This window comes from Macaca fascicularis, chromosome 7 (assembly GCF_037993035.2).
Source record: "Macaca fascicularis isolate 582-1 chromosome 7, T2T-MFA8v1.1".
NCBI classification, from domain to species: domain Eukaryota; kingdom Metazoa; phylum Chordata; class Mammalia; order Primates; family Cercopithecidae; genus Macaca; species Macaca fascicularis.
Genome location: NC_088381.1, coordinates 148750486 through 148768009, shown reverse-complemented (window position 1 = coordinate 148768009; position 17524 = coordinate 148750486). Strand labels below are relative to the sequence as shown.

The following is a 17524-nucleotide window of genomic DNA, read 5'->3' as shown; positions in this document are numbered from 1 at the left end:
CTTAGTAAGATTATAAGATATCATATTACAAAACTACTTCATGACTGAATGATGTGTAATATCAAATCGCATATCACTGCAGAAAAAAAAAAAAAAACCCAGACAGATCGAACTGTGTACTTTCCTCAAAGACAATGAAATGGATGTTTACATCAGGGAATTGTGGTGTACTTCAGGGATATGTAGGTAACACATATTAGGAGACCGAAAACTTAATAGATACAAATAATCTAGCTGTAAGTTGTGGTATTTTTGCTTCTCTTTTTCTTTTAAGGTACTGTTTGAAATCATTGGTTTGTATGGGTGCTTTGAAAACGATAAAGGAAAAGATTGGACTCTGATCATAGTATATGCTTTTCTGAATGTTTCCAATTTTTTTCATATTCTTTTTTAATATGGATAATGGGAATACTTTCCAGGGTTTTTTTTTCCCCCTGCTGAATTGGCAGAATAATTGGCTTGCTTATGTATTGAGCTTTTTGCTTGATAGTGTTTGACTTCAAGAAGCTTAAATTACCATATATTCCTTCTGCATATTTCCCTCCTGCTGGCAAAAAAAGAGTTATATGTAATATATGCTATCTTGTAAAATCTGAATTTTTGAATGGTTGAAAGTAAGAAGGATCAGTGCCAAAGTGTACGATTTTTTGAATGCATATACAGTCCTATCACATACAGTTCAAGAAATGCTAGAGTATGTATTAGTATAATCCAGCCATCTGCCTGCATTTTCTCTCACATGCAGGTAAACAAAACAAAACAAAACAAAAATATTGAGTAATCCCCTCATCTACCTTTTAGTTAATTAAAAAAAAAAACAAAACAAAAAACAAAACCAAACTATATATATAATACTTTGTGTTCAGGTCTTTGAGGACTTGGCTTCTGTTTCTATAATCGCCATGGTTTTAGATAGTATTATTCTTTTGGCTTCACACAACTATTTTAAGGCCTTTTTTCAATAATCTTTTCTTTTGCCCCTTCTTTGGAAGCTTGGACTGCCTGGTTAGAACATTCTTTTCCCATTTTTGCTCTTGACTGCTGGCTATTTATCATTTATGCACCTACATTTCTCAAGGATTTTAGCTTGGCTTTGCATCAGCCTGTTTTATGCCATGTAATTCTTGCCATCATCCTTAGTAACTTCAGAGTTCAAGTCCTCAACCTACTGAAGTCTGTATCCTTCTAATTCACGAATGTCTTATTTTATAGTGACCTTCACTGAAATAATTCTACTTCAGTGTCGAATTTCTGTGTTTAAATTTTATCTTCATCTGTAATTGTTCCATGTTCAAGCCTTCCGTTCCAAAGCTCAGTGTCTGATCTTTCAGAATTCTTCTCTTCCCTACCACCTAGCTTTTTAAACTATTAATACCCAATTTTGATCTTTCTGTATTCCTCTGGTTTACTAGCCAGTTTCTGGATTCAGTTTTCTTCCTGTCACATTGGACTTCATAATTAATGCAGGACCATCACTAGGTACAGAATTGCAGAGAGGTGGAGCCAGAGCTTTGACATACTGTCTCTGGAGCGGTTTTGCCTGGAATGATTTTCTTGTGGTTTAAACCAGTTCGGATTGGGATTTTCTCTTACCCTCAGCAGAAGAAATTCACGTTTATGTAAACTTTGAGTTCTAGCAATAAGGAGCTATAAGCAAAATAACCTAAATTGTAGGATTGGCTGAGAGGAGAAATAGAGTAAGGGGCAAGAGAGGATCATATTGTTCTAAAGGGAAAGTTGGTAAACTTTGCTATGTGGTTGGAAGCAACTGGTTTAAAGAGAAATCATATTTAGGGGCATTGATGCTGTGAATAAGAGGATAGTATTAAGTGACTGGTAGGAACACTTTAGGATGTTGGAGTATGTTGTGTGCATATTTCAGCCTTCAGTAAGGTATTACAAGAGAAAGACAAGTTTAGGTTGAAACTTGTCTGTCTAAAAGCAGAGTTTTGCTCGTTTCTGTTTGTTTGTTTGTTTCCTTTTTTAAGATGAGGAGCCTGCAGTCTGCAATCTATAATCCATATTGACTATGAGTCTGATAATTTGGAATCCTTTAGGCTTGGAAAAGCCAAATTATTTATCCAAACTGAAATTGGTGCAAGCATAAGAGGGAAGCAGGAAACAGCAAGAAAAAAAAAAGAGTTAAAAATCAAGCCTTTTTCTCAGGATCCTTTCAAGTACTTAAGCATTCCTGGCCAAAGGGGACCCAGTTCCACTGTTCTGATCTTCCTCAAGATAAAGGCTACTCAATTGAGGGCCCTGGGTATGTCCAGGGTATTGAGATGGTAGTAAAGACATAAGACATTTTCAGACTCAAAGAAACGTCTAGACAAAATCTTAAGCTGTGGCTACTAGGCAAGCAATTAACCAGAAGCAAATTGACAGAGCTTAGTTTTTAGTATCTGTATTGCCAAAGATATTCTAAACTTGATCCACAAGGTCAGTGACGGTCTGCCCTGTGGCTGTCACCTTTGTCAGGAATTGATGTGATGCTTGGAACACTGCAAAGACAGCAAAAGATGAGAGTTACAGAGTAGCAGAGCCTGAGCTTTGAGGGATTCTTCTTGAACGACCCTATCTCTGGACTTCTTGTTATGTGAGAAAAAGAAATACCTTTGCTTTTTAATCCAATTTCAGGAAGATATAATATTTCATAATTAAAGACACTTTACATGGTATGACTTCATTATGAAAATATGATTTTAATCCTCAGCACTGCCTATAAGTCTCTCAACTCATGCCAAGGGGGCTAAGTTATCTGCTTCAAATGGATATCACTATACTGAAGGCCCCTACCCTTGCTCAGTCCCTCCCACGCCATCTTTACAGCCCAAACTTGATTCTATCAGTTTTTGTGCTCTCTAGTTTGGTAAGTAGAATGACCCTCCCCAAAGAAGTTACTCTAATTTCTGGAATCCATGAATATGATAAGACATGACTCCTGTGATCACATTATCTGGATGGGCCTAATCTAATCACATGAGCCCTCAATAGAAGTTTTCTTTCTGGCTATTGGGAGAAGGGGACGTCGGAGAGAGTTGAAGCTTAGGAAGGATTCATCAAGCTGTTCAAGCTTTGAAGATAGCAGAGTCCATAAGCCAAGGAACAAGGTTGGCTTCTAGAAGTTCAGAATAATCGCTGGCCAAAAGCTAGCAAGGAAATGGGTACCCAAAGTCCTACAACTGTATGGAAACAAGTTGTATCAGAAACCTGAATAAACTTGGACATGGATTCTCCTCAGAGTCTGCAGAATAGAGCCCTGGCCAGCTGATACCTTGATTTTAGTCTTAGGAGGCCTTAAACTGAATACCTTGCTTGGCTGTTTGACCTATTGGAAGCAGTGAGATAAAAAATGTGTATTGTTTTAAGCTACTAAGTCTGTTCGAAATTGTTATGAAACAGTAGAAAAATAATACATCTACCCTTAGGCTCATCTATATTTCTCCTACCTTACATTCTTTTGAAATTGAACTCCTTCATCTGTGTTTCAGAGTTCCTTCCCTTCAGTTATCCTGTCTTTTCACAGTAGAGATGGGGTCTTGCTGTGTTGCCCAGGCTGGTTTTGAACTCCTGAGCCGTAGCTATCTTCCCACCTCAGCCTTCCAAATAGCTGGGATTATAGGTGTGTGCCACTGGGCCTGGCTCTTTTTACAGTTTTGATCACTACCTTGCATAAACACCTCCCCGAGACCCTAGTACCTCCTTGAACTTAAATTCTACTCCAACTTTTTGTTTCCCCTTTCTCACTAATCTTCATCACAGTCTTATGAAATAGCTATTATTCTTTTCTCTAGTAAGAGAAATGATTTCTCTGAGGCCATAGAATTGCCCATGATTGAACTGAGAATCAAATTCGCTTCTTTCTGGTCAGAGCTCAACTGCTTATTCACCTCCTTTTATTAGTTCTCATGTTATCTTTGTGCTCTTTCTTTCTTTCAGTTAAAACTGAGAGGGATTGGGGAAACTTTTTTTTGGAGTGATTGACTCATTAAATTTTTATCATAAATTGTTTTACACTGCAGTATAGAATGTGAAGTGTAGAAATGTCTTGCAAATATTTGCATTTTAACTCATTATTTGTAATTCTGAAATGAGTCTTAATTGGTTCCTTTTTCCCCCCACCTGTTTCAAGACATGGTGTGGGCAACAGTAAGTAGACACGGAGATTATCTTTGGTGCCAGTGTTGTATAGAAAACGATCTTGGCTCCCTTGGCTGCCCACTGTTTTATTTGCAATGATTAGGTGGTTAAAATTAGAGGCCAGAAGAGTTAACCCTTGGCCTCTGTCCCTCATTGTAAATCGTAGAGAGGCTGGCATAGAATGATGGACTTCTAGGCCCTTGACTTTTCACTTGAGCCCTTTCCCCACCTTCCCTGACTTAATCTCATTTCTATCTTTGTGGGCTTCAAGGCTCCCAGTTGCATATTGGTGACTTTTTGTCACCATTGATATTTTGAAAATAATGGCTGAATGTACCGTAAACTTTCTTATATTGTATCTGCATGCTTCCCTATATTATTTTCCATCTCTGTTTTGGGATTTCTCCTTTTTAAAAGTGTATCATTGGAATGCACATCATTATTATTTTAGGTAATACTGTATTATTTCAACCTCTAGTAAGTTTTCTTTTTAATGGGAGTCTTTGCTTTCCCCATTTGCTTGCTCAATTCTATCTAACATTTAAATAATTATTTGTAACCATGGATTGAAATAAGTTTTGGTGATGAAAATTTGAAATATATATCTCAGTGTGTTGCTATTTCAGGACAATTATATATTGCCCCTTGCCCCTCTGCTTTGTAGCCTAAAAGTATTTTTATTACAAAATGGAAAAAATACAAAAATTATTTGATGAATTTTGTTTCTCCTTGTGGGTTAAACTTTATTTTGCTGACTGGCACAGTCTATGGTGAATTTTACAGTAACTTTTATTTTTTTCTTTTGCTTCATATTCTTAACCTGATAGATTTTAAAAGAAAAGGATGAATTGAAAACCCAGATGTATGCAGCATTACAACAAATAGAGAATCTTCGAAAGGAATTGAATGATGTCCTAACAAAGCGTGCCCTTCAGGAGGAGGAGCTTCACTCCAAGGAGGAGAAACTACGTGATATTAAATCTCATCAAGCTGACCTTGAATTGGAAGTTAAGAATTCCCTGGATACCATCCATAGACTGGAAAGCGAATTGAAAAAGCAGAGTAAGATCCAAAGCCAAATGAAAGTTGAGAAAGCTCACTTGGAGGAAGAAATTGCAGAGCTCAAGAAGAGCCAGGCCCAGGACAAAGCTAAACTTCTTGAGATGCAAGAGTCCATCAAGGACCTGAGTGCCATCCGAGCAGATCTTGCTAATAAATTGGCCGAGGAAGAGAGAGCCAAGAAAGCAGTGCTTAAGGACCTTTCTGACCTCACTGCACAGGCAAAATCCAGGGATGAAGAAACAGCTACAGTCATCACACAGTTAAAGCTGGAACGAGATGTGCACCAGAGGGAGCTGAAAGATCTCACATCATCATTGCAGAGTGTGAAAACAAAACATGAACAGAATATCCAGGAGCTTATGAAGCACTTTAAGAAAGAAAAGAGTGAGGCTGAGAATCATATCAGGACACTGAAGGTACCTCTGCTGAATTATCCTGATGATACTGAAGGAATTTTTCTGGTGGCTCATGAAGTTAATAAAGCGTAAACTTTTAGAGATCATTCTGTATTCCCAAGCACTGAAGGAAAGATAAAACCAACAATAAAGAGGCTTATTCATGCCTGTTCGGCCAGGTTGAAATGAGTTATAACAGCCACCTGGGAGCACCTATTTCAGAGCATTGAAGCCCTTTATAAAGAACGTTTAGCTGTTTGGGGAGTTCAGGAAAGGCAGAGGTGGCAGTAAGTCGTGGACCTGAAACGTGCCCTCATTCAACATTTATGACCTCCTAAAATATAAAAGGCAAAGACTCGTCAAGGCCAGAGGAGCTATAACCACAGTCCTTATTAGTATGGTAACTAAAGTGGATTAGCTTATGGGCTGTGTAAACCCAAGGCTTTTGAGATTTACTCCTTCTTTTCCAAATCAAAGTTGCCTGGGTAAATGCCTAATTGGGATCTTGCATTTGAAGAAATGTTTCTAAGGTCTAATGTTATTAGCATTATCACCATGCAGGGCAATCGTTTTATAACATGATTGTCAGGAGTGTGATAAATCTGTTCCTCTTCCCGTCTTTTTTTTTTTTTTTTTTCCATAACACTTATCATATGATATAGATTCCATATTATTTATTTTTTAATCTCCCTTTATTGAAATGAAGACTCTCTGAGGATAGGGATTTTAGTCTGTTTTGCTTCTAGCTATATTCCCAGTGCCTACAACAGTTTTTTGGAACATTGTAAATATCTATTGAATAGGTGAATGAATGAATGGATAAATCTTCAAAGGTTAATAATTATAATGTTTTTCAAAAGTCTTTGAAATGCAACTACTATTTTGAAAATGCTTATGATGCAAGATGAAATGATATTGAAACAACTGACATCTGTAAAATGATGTAGCTAGTCTATGAGTTCTTCCCCAGTCCTAGATAGCCTTCTGGCATGAAGATTTGGGGTCTTCAATTGGGGTTGGTGGGTCTGAATGGAGGCTAAAATAGGCAAGAGGCCCTTACTATATTTCATTAAACCTAAGACACCTTGTCAGGTGCATCATTGCTGTTATTACTAGATGCATGTCATCCTAAGAAATAAAAATGCTGCCTCCTGCCTATGAAACCATGATATGTCATCAAGTGTAAGAACTCCCAGGTCAGAGATGGTAAAATGTGGAAGATACACATTTTAATTTTGATGAACTATGGAATAATAATCTTTCAGAGTTGATGAATATATAAACAAAAGTAGAATTAGGGATATGGAGAAGAAGAGCTGATCTTATAGAAAATAAAATATATATTACATGGTGATTGACTGGCTATGACAATAACAATACTACCAGCAAACAGTTTTTCAACACTTTATGCCAGTCACTGCTCTAAGAACTTTACAAGTGTTAATCATTTAATACCCACCTCCCCCTGCAGATTGCGTGGTATTATTTTCTCCCCGATGAGGAAATTGGGATACAGAAGGTTAAGTAATTTGCCCACGGCCTTAGAGCAGGAGAGTGGTAGGGAAAGGATTTGAACTCAGGTAATTAACTGACTGTGTTCTTAACTGCTTTGCTAGGCTGGAAAAAAGTTTAGACTCAAGGATGGGTAGGTAGTGACTTTGGGTGATTAGGTGGATAATGATGCTATTGCCAATATAGAGAATACAGACAGAATAGAAGATTTGAAGAGAACAGTGGCAAATCTAGTTTGTTTTTGTTGTTGTTATTTTTTAGCATATTGTCTTAGGGGGAGGAATTTTAAGCTTAACCAAGAAAGTCTAGGTGGAACAGATTAGCACATAATTAGTACATAATAATTAGTAGGGTCAAGAGTTGAGGGAGAAATTGAGATTGGAGTGAAATATTTGGGAGCCAGTTAACTCTTGGGTGGTAGTCGATGTCATGGGATTTGGATGAGATTGTGCAGATAATAAAAAGAGGAGGAGACTCTCAAACACTAGTGTTTGAAGGAAAGAATTTACTAAAAAGGCCTAGCAAATGAAAATAAAAGACCATATGACAGACAGATAGGAGGAGAACCAAAAGAGAATGATATCTTAGAAATCCAGCTAAGACATTTTAAGAAAGTTATAATCAAGAATGATAAATGTGACAGGCAAGCTGAAAGAAGAAGTATAAAAAGCCTTCATTCCATTCCACAGAGGTTGATGGAGAAAGTACATGAGGAGATGTGAGGGGATTTGATAAAAAAATAAGAGTATATAGCATTCAACAGGAGACAAGGTCTCCTTCCTCTGAAGGATTTGGGGGAAACCAGTAAGACTGGGTAAGTTGGTAGGGATGATCTGGGGAAATTGATGTGAATCTTGACTGATAGCCTTTCTTCTCTCTGAAGTAGAATAGGACAGCAGTACAGCAAGAAATTAGGAGCAGTGAAGATGAAAACTGGTATGAAGACTGGTACAAACTGAACGAGACTAGTCTAGGAGCATGTAAAGTACTTCCATGTGGCTAACATTGAAGAACAAAGATTGTGGGCAAAGGAATGAGAAAGCTGAAGGATAAAAATCTGCAGTCAGAGGTTGTTGATTTGGTCAGGAATTCTTATATTGCAGTGCAATCTAAAAGTTTTCAGAGTTAAGGTCTAAGGTGTGGTCATGCAGTGGTTGCTATTGTGTAATGTTGGTGTAGGTAGTTGGGAAAGAACAGGTCAAATAACTTTGAAGCTATCTTATGGGATGGACACTTGGATATTTAAGATATTGTGAAGGCATTAATTGGTCACATGCCAAAAACCACAGTGAAGAGGGTGACTGATCAGTCAGCTGTTGACAGCAAGGTAGAGGGGGTTGATGAGAAATAGTGTGATGTGAAAGGAAGGCAGGGTTTTTGCATGAGGACAAGCATGTAATGATTTGTTGGGAGAAACTGGCATGGCATAGAGCAATGGTTTGTTTTAAGAAGCTTGCAGTTTTCTTGAGACTGTTGTTGAAACTAGAACCTTCCTTCTCATTAGTACTTATGTCTTATCACCATTATTTAGGTTGTATAATAACACAATGGCAGGAGTTAGTAATAATTTTTTCAGTTAGAGCATGTTCAAGGTCATCTCTATAAGGCCATAATTCTCACATTCAGATATGCATTCTTCAATGAGAAATAGTAATTGCTTTTGCTCATGGATACATTGGCATATGGACAATATATCATGTTGTACTAGAAAACAGAATGCAGACTGCTAACTTGCAACCTAGCCATACTTCTAAGTAATTTCCCTATTTCCCTCTAGTTCCTTTCTCTACCCACAACCCCTCCCTTTATTCCCCCAGATACTCTCTAATTTCCTTTCCCAAAATATATATCTGAGTGTGTCACTTTCTACTGAAAAACCTTTGTTAGTTATTTACTGTCTCTGTAATAAAGTCTCCCCTCCAGCCCAGCCCAGCACCCCCCTTAAAATGATTCTACCTTACTCATGTACATTCATTCCTTTTTTTTTTTTTTTTTTGAGATGGAGTCTTGCTCTTCACCAGCCGGGAGTGCAGTGGTGTGGTCTCAGCTCACTGCAGCCTCTGCCTCACAAGTTCAAGCGATTTTCCTGCCTCAGCCTCCCAAGTAGCTGGGACTACAGGTGTGCACCACCATGCCCAACTACTTTTTGTATTTTTAGTAGAGATGGGGTTTCACAGTGTTGGCCAGGATGGTTTCCATCTCTTGACCTCATAATCCACCAGCCTCGGCCTCCCAAAGTGCTGGGATTGCAGGCACGAGCCACTGTGTCCGGCTCATTCATTACCTTTTTATGCTCTCCAACATTCCTCGTACAAATACAGATCACTGTGCATACTTCTGACTGCTCATTCTCTATCTGAATTGGCCTCCTAGTCTGCAGGAAGAAGAATTCTGCCAAATCCTTTAAGGCCCAATTTTTTACTTCTTTTATGGATCCACTAAAGTTGGAATAAATCTCAACTGAGGTGGGGCTAATCTCTTGGCCCACTGTGTGTCCATAGGTCTTTATTGGTGCCTCAGGTACAGCACATTTAGGCTGCCTTGTATTTTGGTTTGTTGAGTGTGCGTAAGTTTCTAGAAGGACAGGCATTAGATCTAAGCCATTTTGTATCCTCTTATGGTGTCTAGCATAATGTTCCAGACATACAGAAGATACTCGGTGGATATAAGTTGAAATGTTGAAAAAGGTAGAAATCAGAGCATTTGCTCCTGACTTGCTCTATGATCTGTTTCGTTTGGATTTCTCCATGTAATGTGGGAAAATTGATTTCCTCATTTTTTTTGAGGAAGTGCTTTGAGTTCATTTGTTGTGAGATGATAACAAAGCTTTACTAAATTCCCTAAGTGTAAAGAATTTAGAATTTATAAGCATTCTGTGGATCTGTGGATCTTCTAAGTCCTTTGGGCTTTTTTTTTTTTTTTTTTTTTTTTTTTTTTTTTTTTTTTAATTTGAAAGATTGAGATCTGGGAGGGGTGTTAAAGCTATTCCCTAATGTGTGGTATTGAAGTTGCTCTAGAATTGGAAGAATGGCCAGAGATTGTGTGAGCCCAGCAGTTTCCTTTGAAACCAAACAATTTACCCTTAAGGAACAATCGCCACCTCATGCTATTTTATTAATATATCCATACTTTTTACTTATTTATATTAATTAAAATGAGTTGATAGCAAAGGCCATCACAGGAGATGTAATATACTGAATTATGCACACAATGGAGTTTTAGACAAGTAGCTCTACAAATGTTATATTTCTGTGTTTTTCAGCTTCATTTTAACTTACTACATTTTTGAGTCTAATAAGCTCTGATAAGTCATCCATATTTTTTTCTCTGTACACTTTAGTTCTATTTTTTCCTCCATCTAGAATCACCCCTCTCATACCTATTTTTAAATTTAAATTTAAAATGTTTTAATGACATGCTCTGCTATTAATATTCTCAGGATATTGGTCTATTACCTCATTGCAATTTCAACAAAATCATTTTGTAGAGCCTTTTTTTGGAATCAAAAGATGCAGGATTGGAGTTCTGTGTTTTTGCCATTTGCTGACCATTTGATCTTGGTCAAGTTATTTCACTTTTTTATGCCTCACTGTTAAAATAAGAATAGTAATGTCCTTCTATATCACTGGGTTGTTGTGCACAAACATCAGTTTGTAAATTCTGAAATGAAATATAAATGTAATAAAAACCACAACAATAAGTAAGTTGTTAGTCAGGCTTCAGCATTGGTGTGCTGATAAATATTTGAAAACAAGCTTCCGGTGGGTGGAAAACCCTTGATTTATAGCATTCGCCAAGTTTGGTAGTTCTGAATACCACTTTCTTGGCTGATTTCAAGCTATCAAATGAGGTATCATTGGAGAGGGGTGAAGTTGGGAAGAGAAGAGCCAGTTGGCTTTTGACAGTGTCTATGAGCTGGCTGCAGCACACTACAGACCTTAGGGGGAATTCTTTGTATTTACCTATGCTTTTGTTAGGACATAAATAAAAGTAAAAGCATTCTACTGAAACTTAAAATCGTAATTGAACAATTTTCCTGATGAGAGGTTTTATTTTGTAAATTTATTTTGGGCTGTGAATATAGGATTGCTCATAAAAAATCAATTTCTTTGTTAATTTAATGTGGCATCAACTCTTAGGTAAATTTTGTGAGGTAAATAAAATATAGATTTTGTCTAAAACTCACAAAACTTCTTTCAGGAGATTGTTTCCATTGATTGTGTTCCTATATACCTAATTAAACTCATATAATAAACTTATAAAAATAAAAGAAACATATTTTAGGCATTAAAACATATATTTCAAACAGATTAAATGTGATTGCTTACAGACTGTTAGCAACTGGTAGGTGTGTTTCATGTTTTCCTAGTTTCACCCAGTTGGTTTTTAAAACCTAGTGGTGTTGTACCTTTTGGGAGGCAGTGTGGTGTAGTTGAAAGCATGGACATTAGAAAGAATTCCTGGGTTCAAATCCTGACTCTGCATTTACTCACTGTGTATCTTTGGGAAAGTGATTAGCTTGCTTTTTTTCTTATTATTATTGCAATCAGTACAATAATAATACCTTATTTCATTCTCACAGGTTGTTGCGAGGATGAAATGAGGAAAACCTGTATACAAAAAGTCTTAGAGCAGTGTCCGCCACATAGTGTTTACATTATTGTTATTTCAAAATTCTTTAAGTTCACATACCTGACAAATCTTTACTGAATTTCCTGTATAGAATAGATTATTCCCAAAGTTTATTTTTTAAAAGCTGATTTTGGTTATACCCTATATAAAGATCAATAAATAGATATTTTACTACACTACTGATGTTGAAAAAATAACTGGTAAATTTTTTCATATTAAGTTTGTAGTTTCTTGGTTGTTATACTTCATAATGTTTTTTTAGCCCCATAAGAGTAGTATTGATAATGACTTACATAAAAAGTACACAATTATTTCATAGAAACCAGGAGTGAAGTCAAACAGGAATGTTAAGCCCCGTCTATAGACAAGGGAACTTATCAGTTAGTAACATCTCATAGTATTTCCTTTTTGGGATACTTCTCTAATAACTCCTTCCCCTCAGCAGAGCTGGTATTTCTTCTTTGAATTTCCAAAATGTCCAGCTTACACCTTTGATAAGTACTTCTCATTCAGTCTTGTCAAATAGATCATTGCATCTGACTCTCTTACTATTCATATCTGTTATCTTTAGCATCTAGTCCAGTATCTACCACTTCATAAATGCTGGTGAATACTGATCAGCGATTGAATAAATGCAAAGAACATTTCCCTTATGTTTATTTTAATTTTTATATATGAATGCTTTGAACGAGCTAAAATCTTGCAGTGTTTTTCCACTGATAAAATGTGTAATGTGTTTGGTGTATTTTGGCTATGGCTAGTGGACTTTCTCTTTTTTCCTTCTCTTTTTCTCAGGCTGAAAGTTTAGAAGAGAAGAATATGGCTAAAGTTCATCGTGGTCAGCTGGATAAATTGAAATCACAGTGTGACAGACTGACAGAGGAATTAACCCAGAATGAAAATGAGAACAAAAAACTGAAGCTAAAATATCAATGTTTGAAGGATCAACTAGAAGAAAGGGTAAAAATATGAGTGAATTCTAATTTCAAATTCTAATTTCAATTTTAATTTCCTCTAGAACATATTTTATATATTAATAAATGATAATTGTAGTCTTTCACAGGAAAGTTGTGTTGGTGCCCCCCCCAAAAAGGCAGTTTATTAGAATGCTGTGATTTTTATTCTTTCAGCCACCCATTCAGCTTCTAATACATTTGAAGTGTAAAAATTTGATTTTAAATTTTTTCTTAGAAATGAAGTAGAAAAAAAAGGAAGGATGGTTTACTGAGGATCTACTATAAGTCAGATATATGCCAACTGGTTTACCTGTGTCTACCGGTCATTTAATTGCTACAACTCTTTGGCTTAGTGTCTTAGTCTGTTTGAGGTGCTATAACAGAATGCTATAGACTGGATAGAATAAAAACAACAAATATTTATTTCTCATGGTTCTGGAGGCTGAGAAGTCCAAGCTCAAGGTGCTGGCAGAATCAGTGTCTGGTGAGGGCCTCCTTTCTGGTTCACAGATGCTTCTTCTTGCCGTGTCTTCACAACGGAAGTGGAGAGAGAGCTCTCTGAGGTCTCTTTTATAAGGGCATTAATCGTATTCATAAGGGTTCTACCCTTATGAACTAATCACCTCCCAAATCACCTCCCACCCTCAATTATCATCACATTGGAGATTAGGTCAACTATGAATTTTGGGGTACACACATTCAGTCTGTAGCAATTAGGTTTTATTGATCGCTTTTGATCTGTGACAAAACTAAGGTTCAAATTACCTGATGGTTAAATGTTCACTTATGTGCTAGACACTGTAACTATTAATTCTTATAGTAAGAAGGTTGTAACTTTGGTACATCTCCACCAGGCTCACTGCTTTCCTTTGAGTAGATGTGTAAAATTATTGAGTGGCTTCATATATCATGTGTTGGATAGAATAGTAAATATTTTTAGAAGTCACTGCTTTTGAGGTTCTCTTGTGGCAAAAAGTCAACTAAGAATAGATAATAGAATATTTAAATTTTTCTCTTTCACCCACTTCCTAAAAGGATTTGAAATTGAAGGTAATAGAAGTCAAATGTAAAAAATTACCATCAAAATATGGTTAATAGGATAAGACAGTGTATACATGGGCCAAATGAATGCACGTATGTGCTTGATCAGGGTTACTAAAATCTATGATGAAAGGAATTAGCACTGGGTGGGCTGTCATAAAACTACTCATAAACTTCTAGGAAGAAACTTTCTTAGTGCTTTGCTTACATTTCTGCTTTTTGTTGTGTATAAAATGTTGCTACTATTAATATATATTATGTATAATTAATATATATTAATATATAGAGATAGTATTAAAAATTATATATAAATATAAAATTAAATATATATAAATTCTCTAGTAATTGGTAAAGTCAAGGAAATAAAATGTAAGTTAGTTAGGAGTTTATGATTAAATGTGCTTATGTTGCTAAATTTAGGCCTACAGTCTTGAAAACAGCTGTCATTTAGTTCTATGTCATGCTTTGTTTTGATTGTGTCTAATGTTCACATGTATTTAATGTATCTATTGCCAGGTTGTAGTTGCTCTGGTGATAATGCTAAATTTTGCACCTTTTTCATAATAATATTCTATTGTATGAAATTATGAAGTTAGCCAGAAGATTGCATTAATGTATTTTATATTTCCATAGCTTCATTTAAGAAATAGTGGTGAAAATTTTGATATGTTGAAAATGTCAGCTGGGCATGGTAGCCCATGCCTTTAATCCTAGCACTTTGGGAGGCTGAGGTGGGTGGATCACTTGAGGTTAGGAGTTCGAGACCAGCCTGGCCAATGTGGTGAAGCCCTGTCTCTGCTAAAAATACAAAAATTAGCTGGGTGTGGTGGCGAACACCTGTAATCCCAGCTATTCAGGTGGCTGAGGCAGGAAAATCACTTGAACCCGGGGGTCAGAGGTTGCATTGAGCTGAGATTGCGCCACTGCATTCCAGCCTGGGCGAGAGAGCAAGACTCCATCTCAAAAAATTAAAAAAATAAATTAAAAAATGAATAAATGCTGCTTCACAGATTCTATTTATTATATTTCAGGTGCATGTGTTATCACACGTTCATATAAGTAGAACATTCACTTTAGAACAGAGCTTGAAGAGTTAATGATTTTATTTGAATATTGCTATGTATTGAGCATCTGCTATGTGGCAGGCATTGTGCTGGATGTTGAGGATAGGACAGAGATAAGATACAGGTTTATTGTTGGCTAACACATAGTGGATTTTTAAAAATAAAATCTCTTTCAGTTGTTAAAACTATATAGTCAAGTCCTGACAATGGGTGCTAATGCAGAGAAAACATGGTCTCTATAGCCTAAAATGGCATATAATCTTAAATATACACACACACACACACACACACACACACACACACTCTTATATATGTAGTTTATATGCTTTCTAATCTTTAATATTTATTTTTCATATACATGACTGCTATGTACTTTAGGTCAATTTAGCTTTTTGTGTTGATCCATTTATAGTTAGCTATGAATCAAAATTATGTTGTATTGAGCCAACTTCAGATAGGGACATTCTCTTTGAGAGGTAGTATAGCTATAATGATTATGGGCAAAACTTTGAATTCTTTTCTATCTGTGTGGCTTTAGGCAAGTTATTTAAAACTCAAAGCCTCAGTTTTATCATCATTTAAATGGGCATAATAATACCTTTATTGGGATTAAGTGTGAGAATGTATGTAAAGTGCTTGGCATGGCATCTGGTATCTAATAAGATATCAGTTAATGGTAGCTGCCATTATTTTGTTATTGTTATGTTTCCAAATATATGCTGACTACTGGTTCAATCAAGCAGTCAACTAATTGGTGTATATGGAATGACTGCCTGCAGTCAGCCTAATGATGTGTTAGTAATTAAAATACTGTGCCTATGATTTCCCTAATCATAAAGCCGCAGAACTTTGCTGATTGGAAGTTTAGAACCAGACTATGTTGAATCATTTGAAACAGAGGAGGCACACATGTGAAAAGAGCTGGCAGGTTCATCAGCAAGTGATATTGAAGGCACATGTGTTAAGCAAACCAAACAGGTGGGCACTTTTATAATTATGCTTGATATTTGAAGAGACAAATTACACCTTGGTCGTATTTCCATCTCCAAGACCATGCATAGAGCCTGACACATAGTAGGTAATTTATAAGTAAATTATGGACAAAGAGGTATGTGTGTACACACACACACACACACACACACATATGTATATATGTAAAGAAATATGGATACACATACACACATGTATAAGGTGGCCAGTCTGGGGCAGATAAAAGCAAGAAAACAAAATAAAAATATGTTTTCAATGAGGGAAAACCCAATGACTAGTAGCCTGAAGATTACAACGTAAGCAATGCCATGAGTTTGATAAATGAGGCCCTATGGGTTGAAGGGACAGCTCTGCTACAATCAAAAGGGGCAGGCGAGGGTTGGGGGGTGGCTTTCTAATTTGCTTAACAAAGTGATATTTTTACATGCCTATCCCCAATGTCAATGTGTGATGTTACTGAGGCTACCAATACCCACAACCTTTTTTTAAAGCCTTGCTATTATTTTGACTGTGTGGTTTTAGATTGTGTTTCTTGTCATGTAATTATTACCTGGTAAGCTAAGAAATATTGAAACTGCATCAAAATTCATATAAATCATTAGCACCAATGGTAACATTAATCAGTGGTAGAACACTGCCATTGCTAAATATCCACAGAATAACTGACTTTAGCATATTTTCCTCATGTATTCAGTGGTGATATGTGGTATTAAAATGCATTTTTTTTCCAACATCTGATTTTGCTTTGTCAAATGTTATTTTTCAGTTTTACAGGACAAAAGAGAACATGTGTTATGCAAACCACAGATTTTTATGTATTCACTTGGTACTTTATTATGAGCTTCTAACTGGGGCAAAAAAGCTACCCTGAAATATTATAGAAAGAATACTCTCCCATCCATAGTATCATTAATTTACTGTTCCTTTTGTTTACATTTTACAGTGAAATATTTGATTCTTCTTTTGTTTCAGAAGAATCTTACTGATATTAATCTTGTGATTTTCATGACATTTACCTGTTTATTCTATCAGAAATATATTTTTATTAGTTTCACTGGAATCTGCAAATCAACAAGTGTTACTGCATAATTGCATCATTTTTGCTCAGCCAGTCAGCATTTAAGTTTACATAATGAATTTTTTAAATGCCTGATCTATATAGATCTGTACCTGATGTAATTAAAAGAAAATTCGTATGCAAATAGTTATGAGTTTATAAATGACATCAGCTATCTTCGTAAAGTCAGGTAGTTTGGTAGTAGATATATTAAAAGAAAGATTGATTTTAATTTTGAACATGTTTGTATATTTTTAAAATAGCTGATACTGAAAATTGACATTATTTTATAAATTATTCTTTTTATACTACATATGTTTTCTTCATCCTTATGTTTTATAAATTTGGCTGTTTTATCAAAGAATATGCACAATATTTTGTGCAGATATATTTATATATAATGAGAAAAATTTATATACAATGAGAAAAAAAGAAAATGATAGCAATATTATGATGTTTTTCTAAGTCTAAGATAAACATCATAAAGACATTTGTTTTCCAGTATTAGTGAAGGAATAATTTAATTTTACTGATTATCAGGGGAACCCCACCCCCGATATTCAATGTGGGTTCTTTTCTATTTCCCTAAGTGTCAGTTGGTCTGAGAAATAAAGGGAAAGAGTACAAGAGAGAGAAATTTTAAAGCTGGGTGTCTGGGGGAGACGTCACATGTTG

The 17524-nt window shown here is 35.9% G+C and overlaps 1 protein-coding gene across 14 annotated transcripts in view; it reads left to right on the top strand.

Moving 5' to 3' along the window:
- CEP128 (centrosomal protein 128) overlaps positions 1–17524 on the top strand; it is a 441752-nt gene that overhangs the window by 145944 nt on the left and 278284 nt on the right. For 11 of the 14 annotated variants that reach the window (XM_073998538.1, XM_073998537.1, XM_073998542.1 and 8 more), the window contains 2 exons: positions 4968–5618; positions 12537–12701. In XM_073998538.1, coding sequence (XP_073854639.1) covers positions 4968–5618; positions 12537–12701 — 816 coding nt within the window. The remainder of the gene's footprint in view (positions 1–4967; positions 5619–12536; positions 12702–17524) is intronic. The other 3 variants (XM_073998545.1, XM_073998544.1, XM_073998543.1) reach the window with 1 other exon arrangement.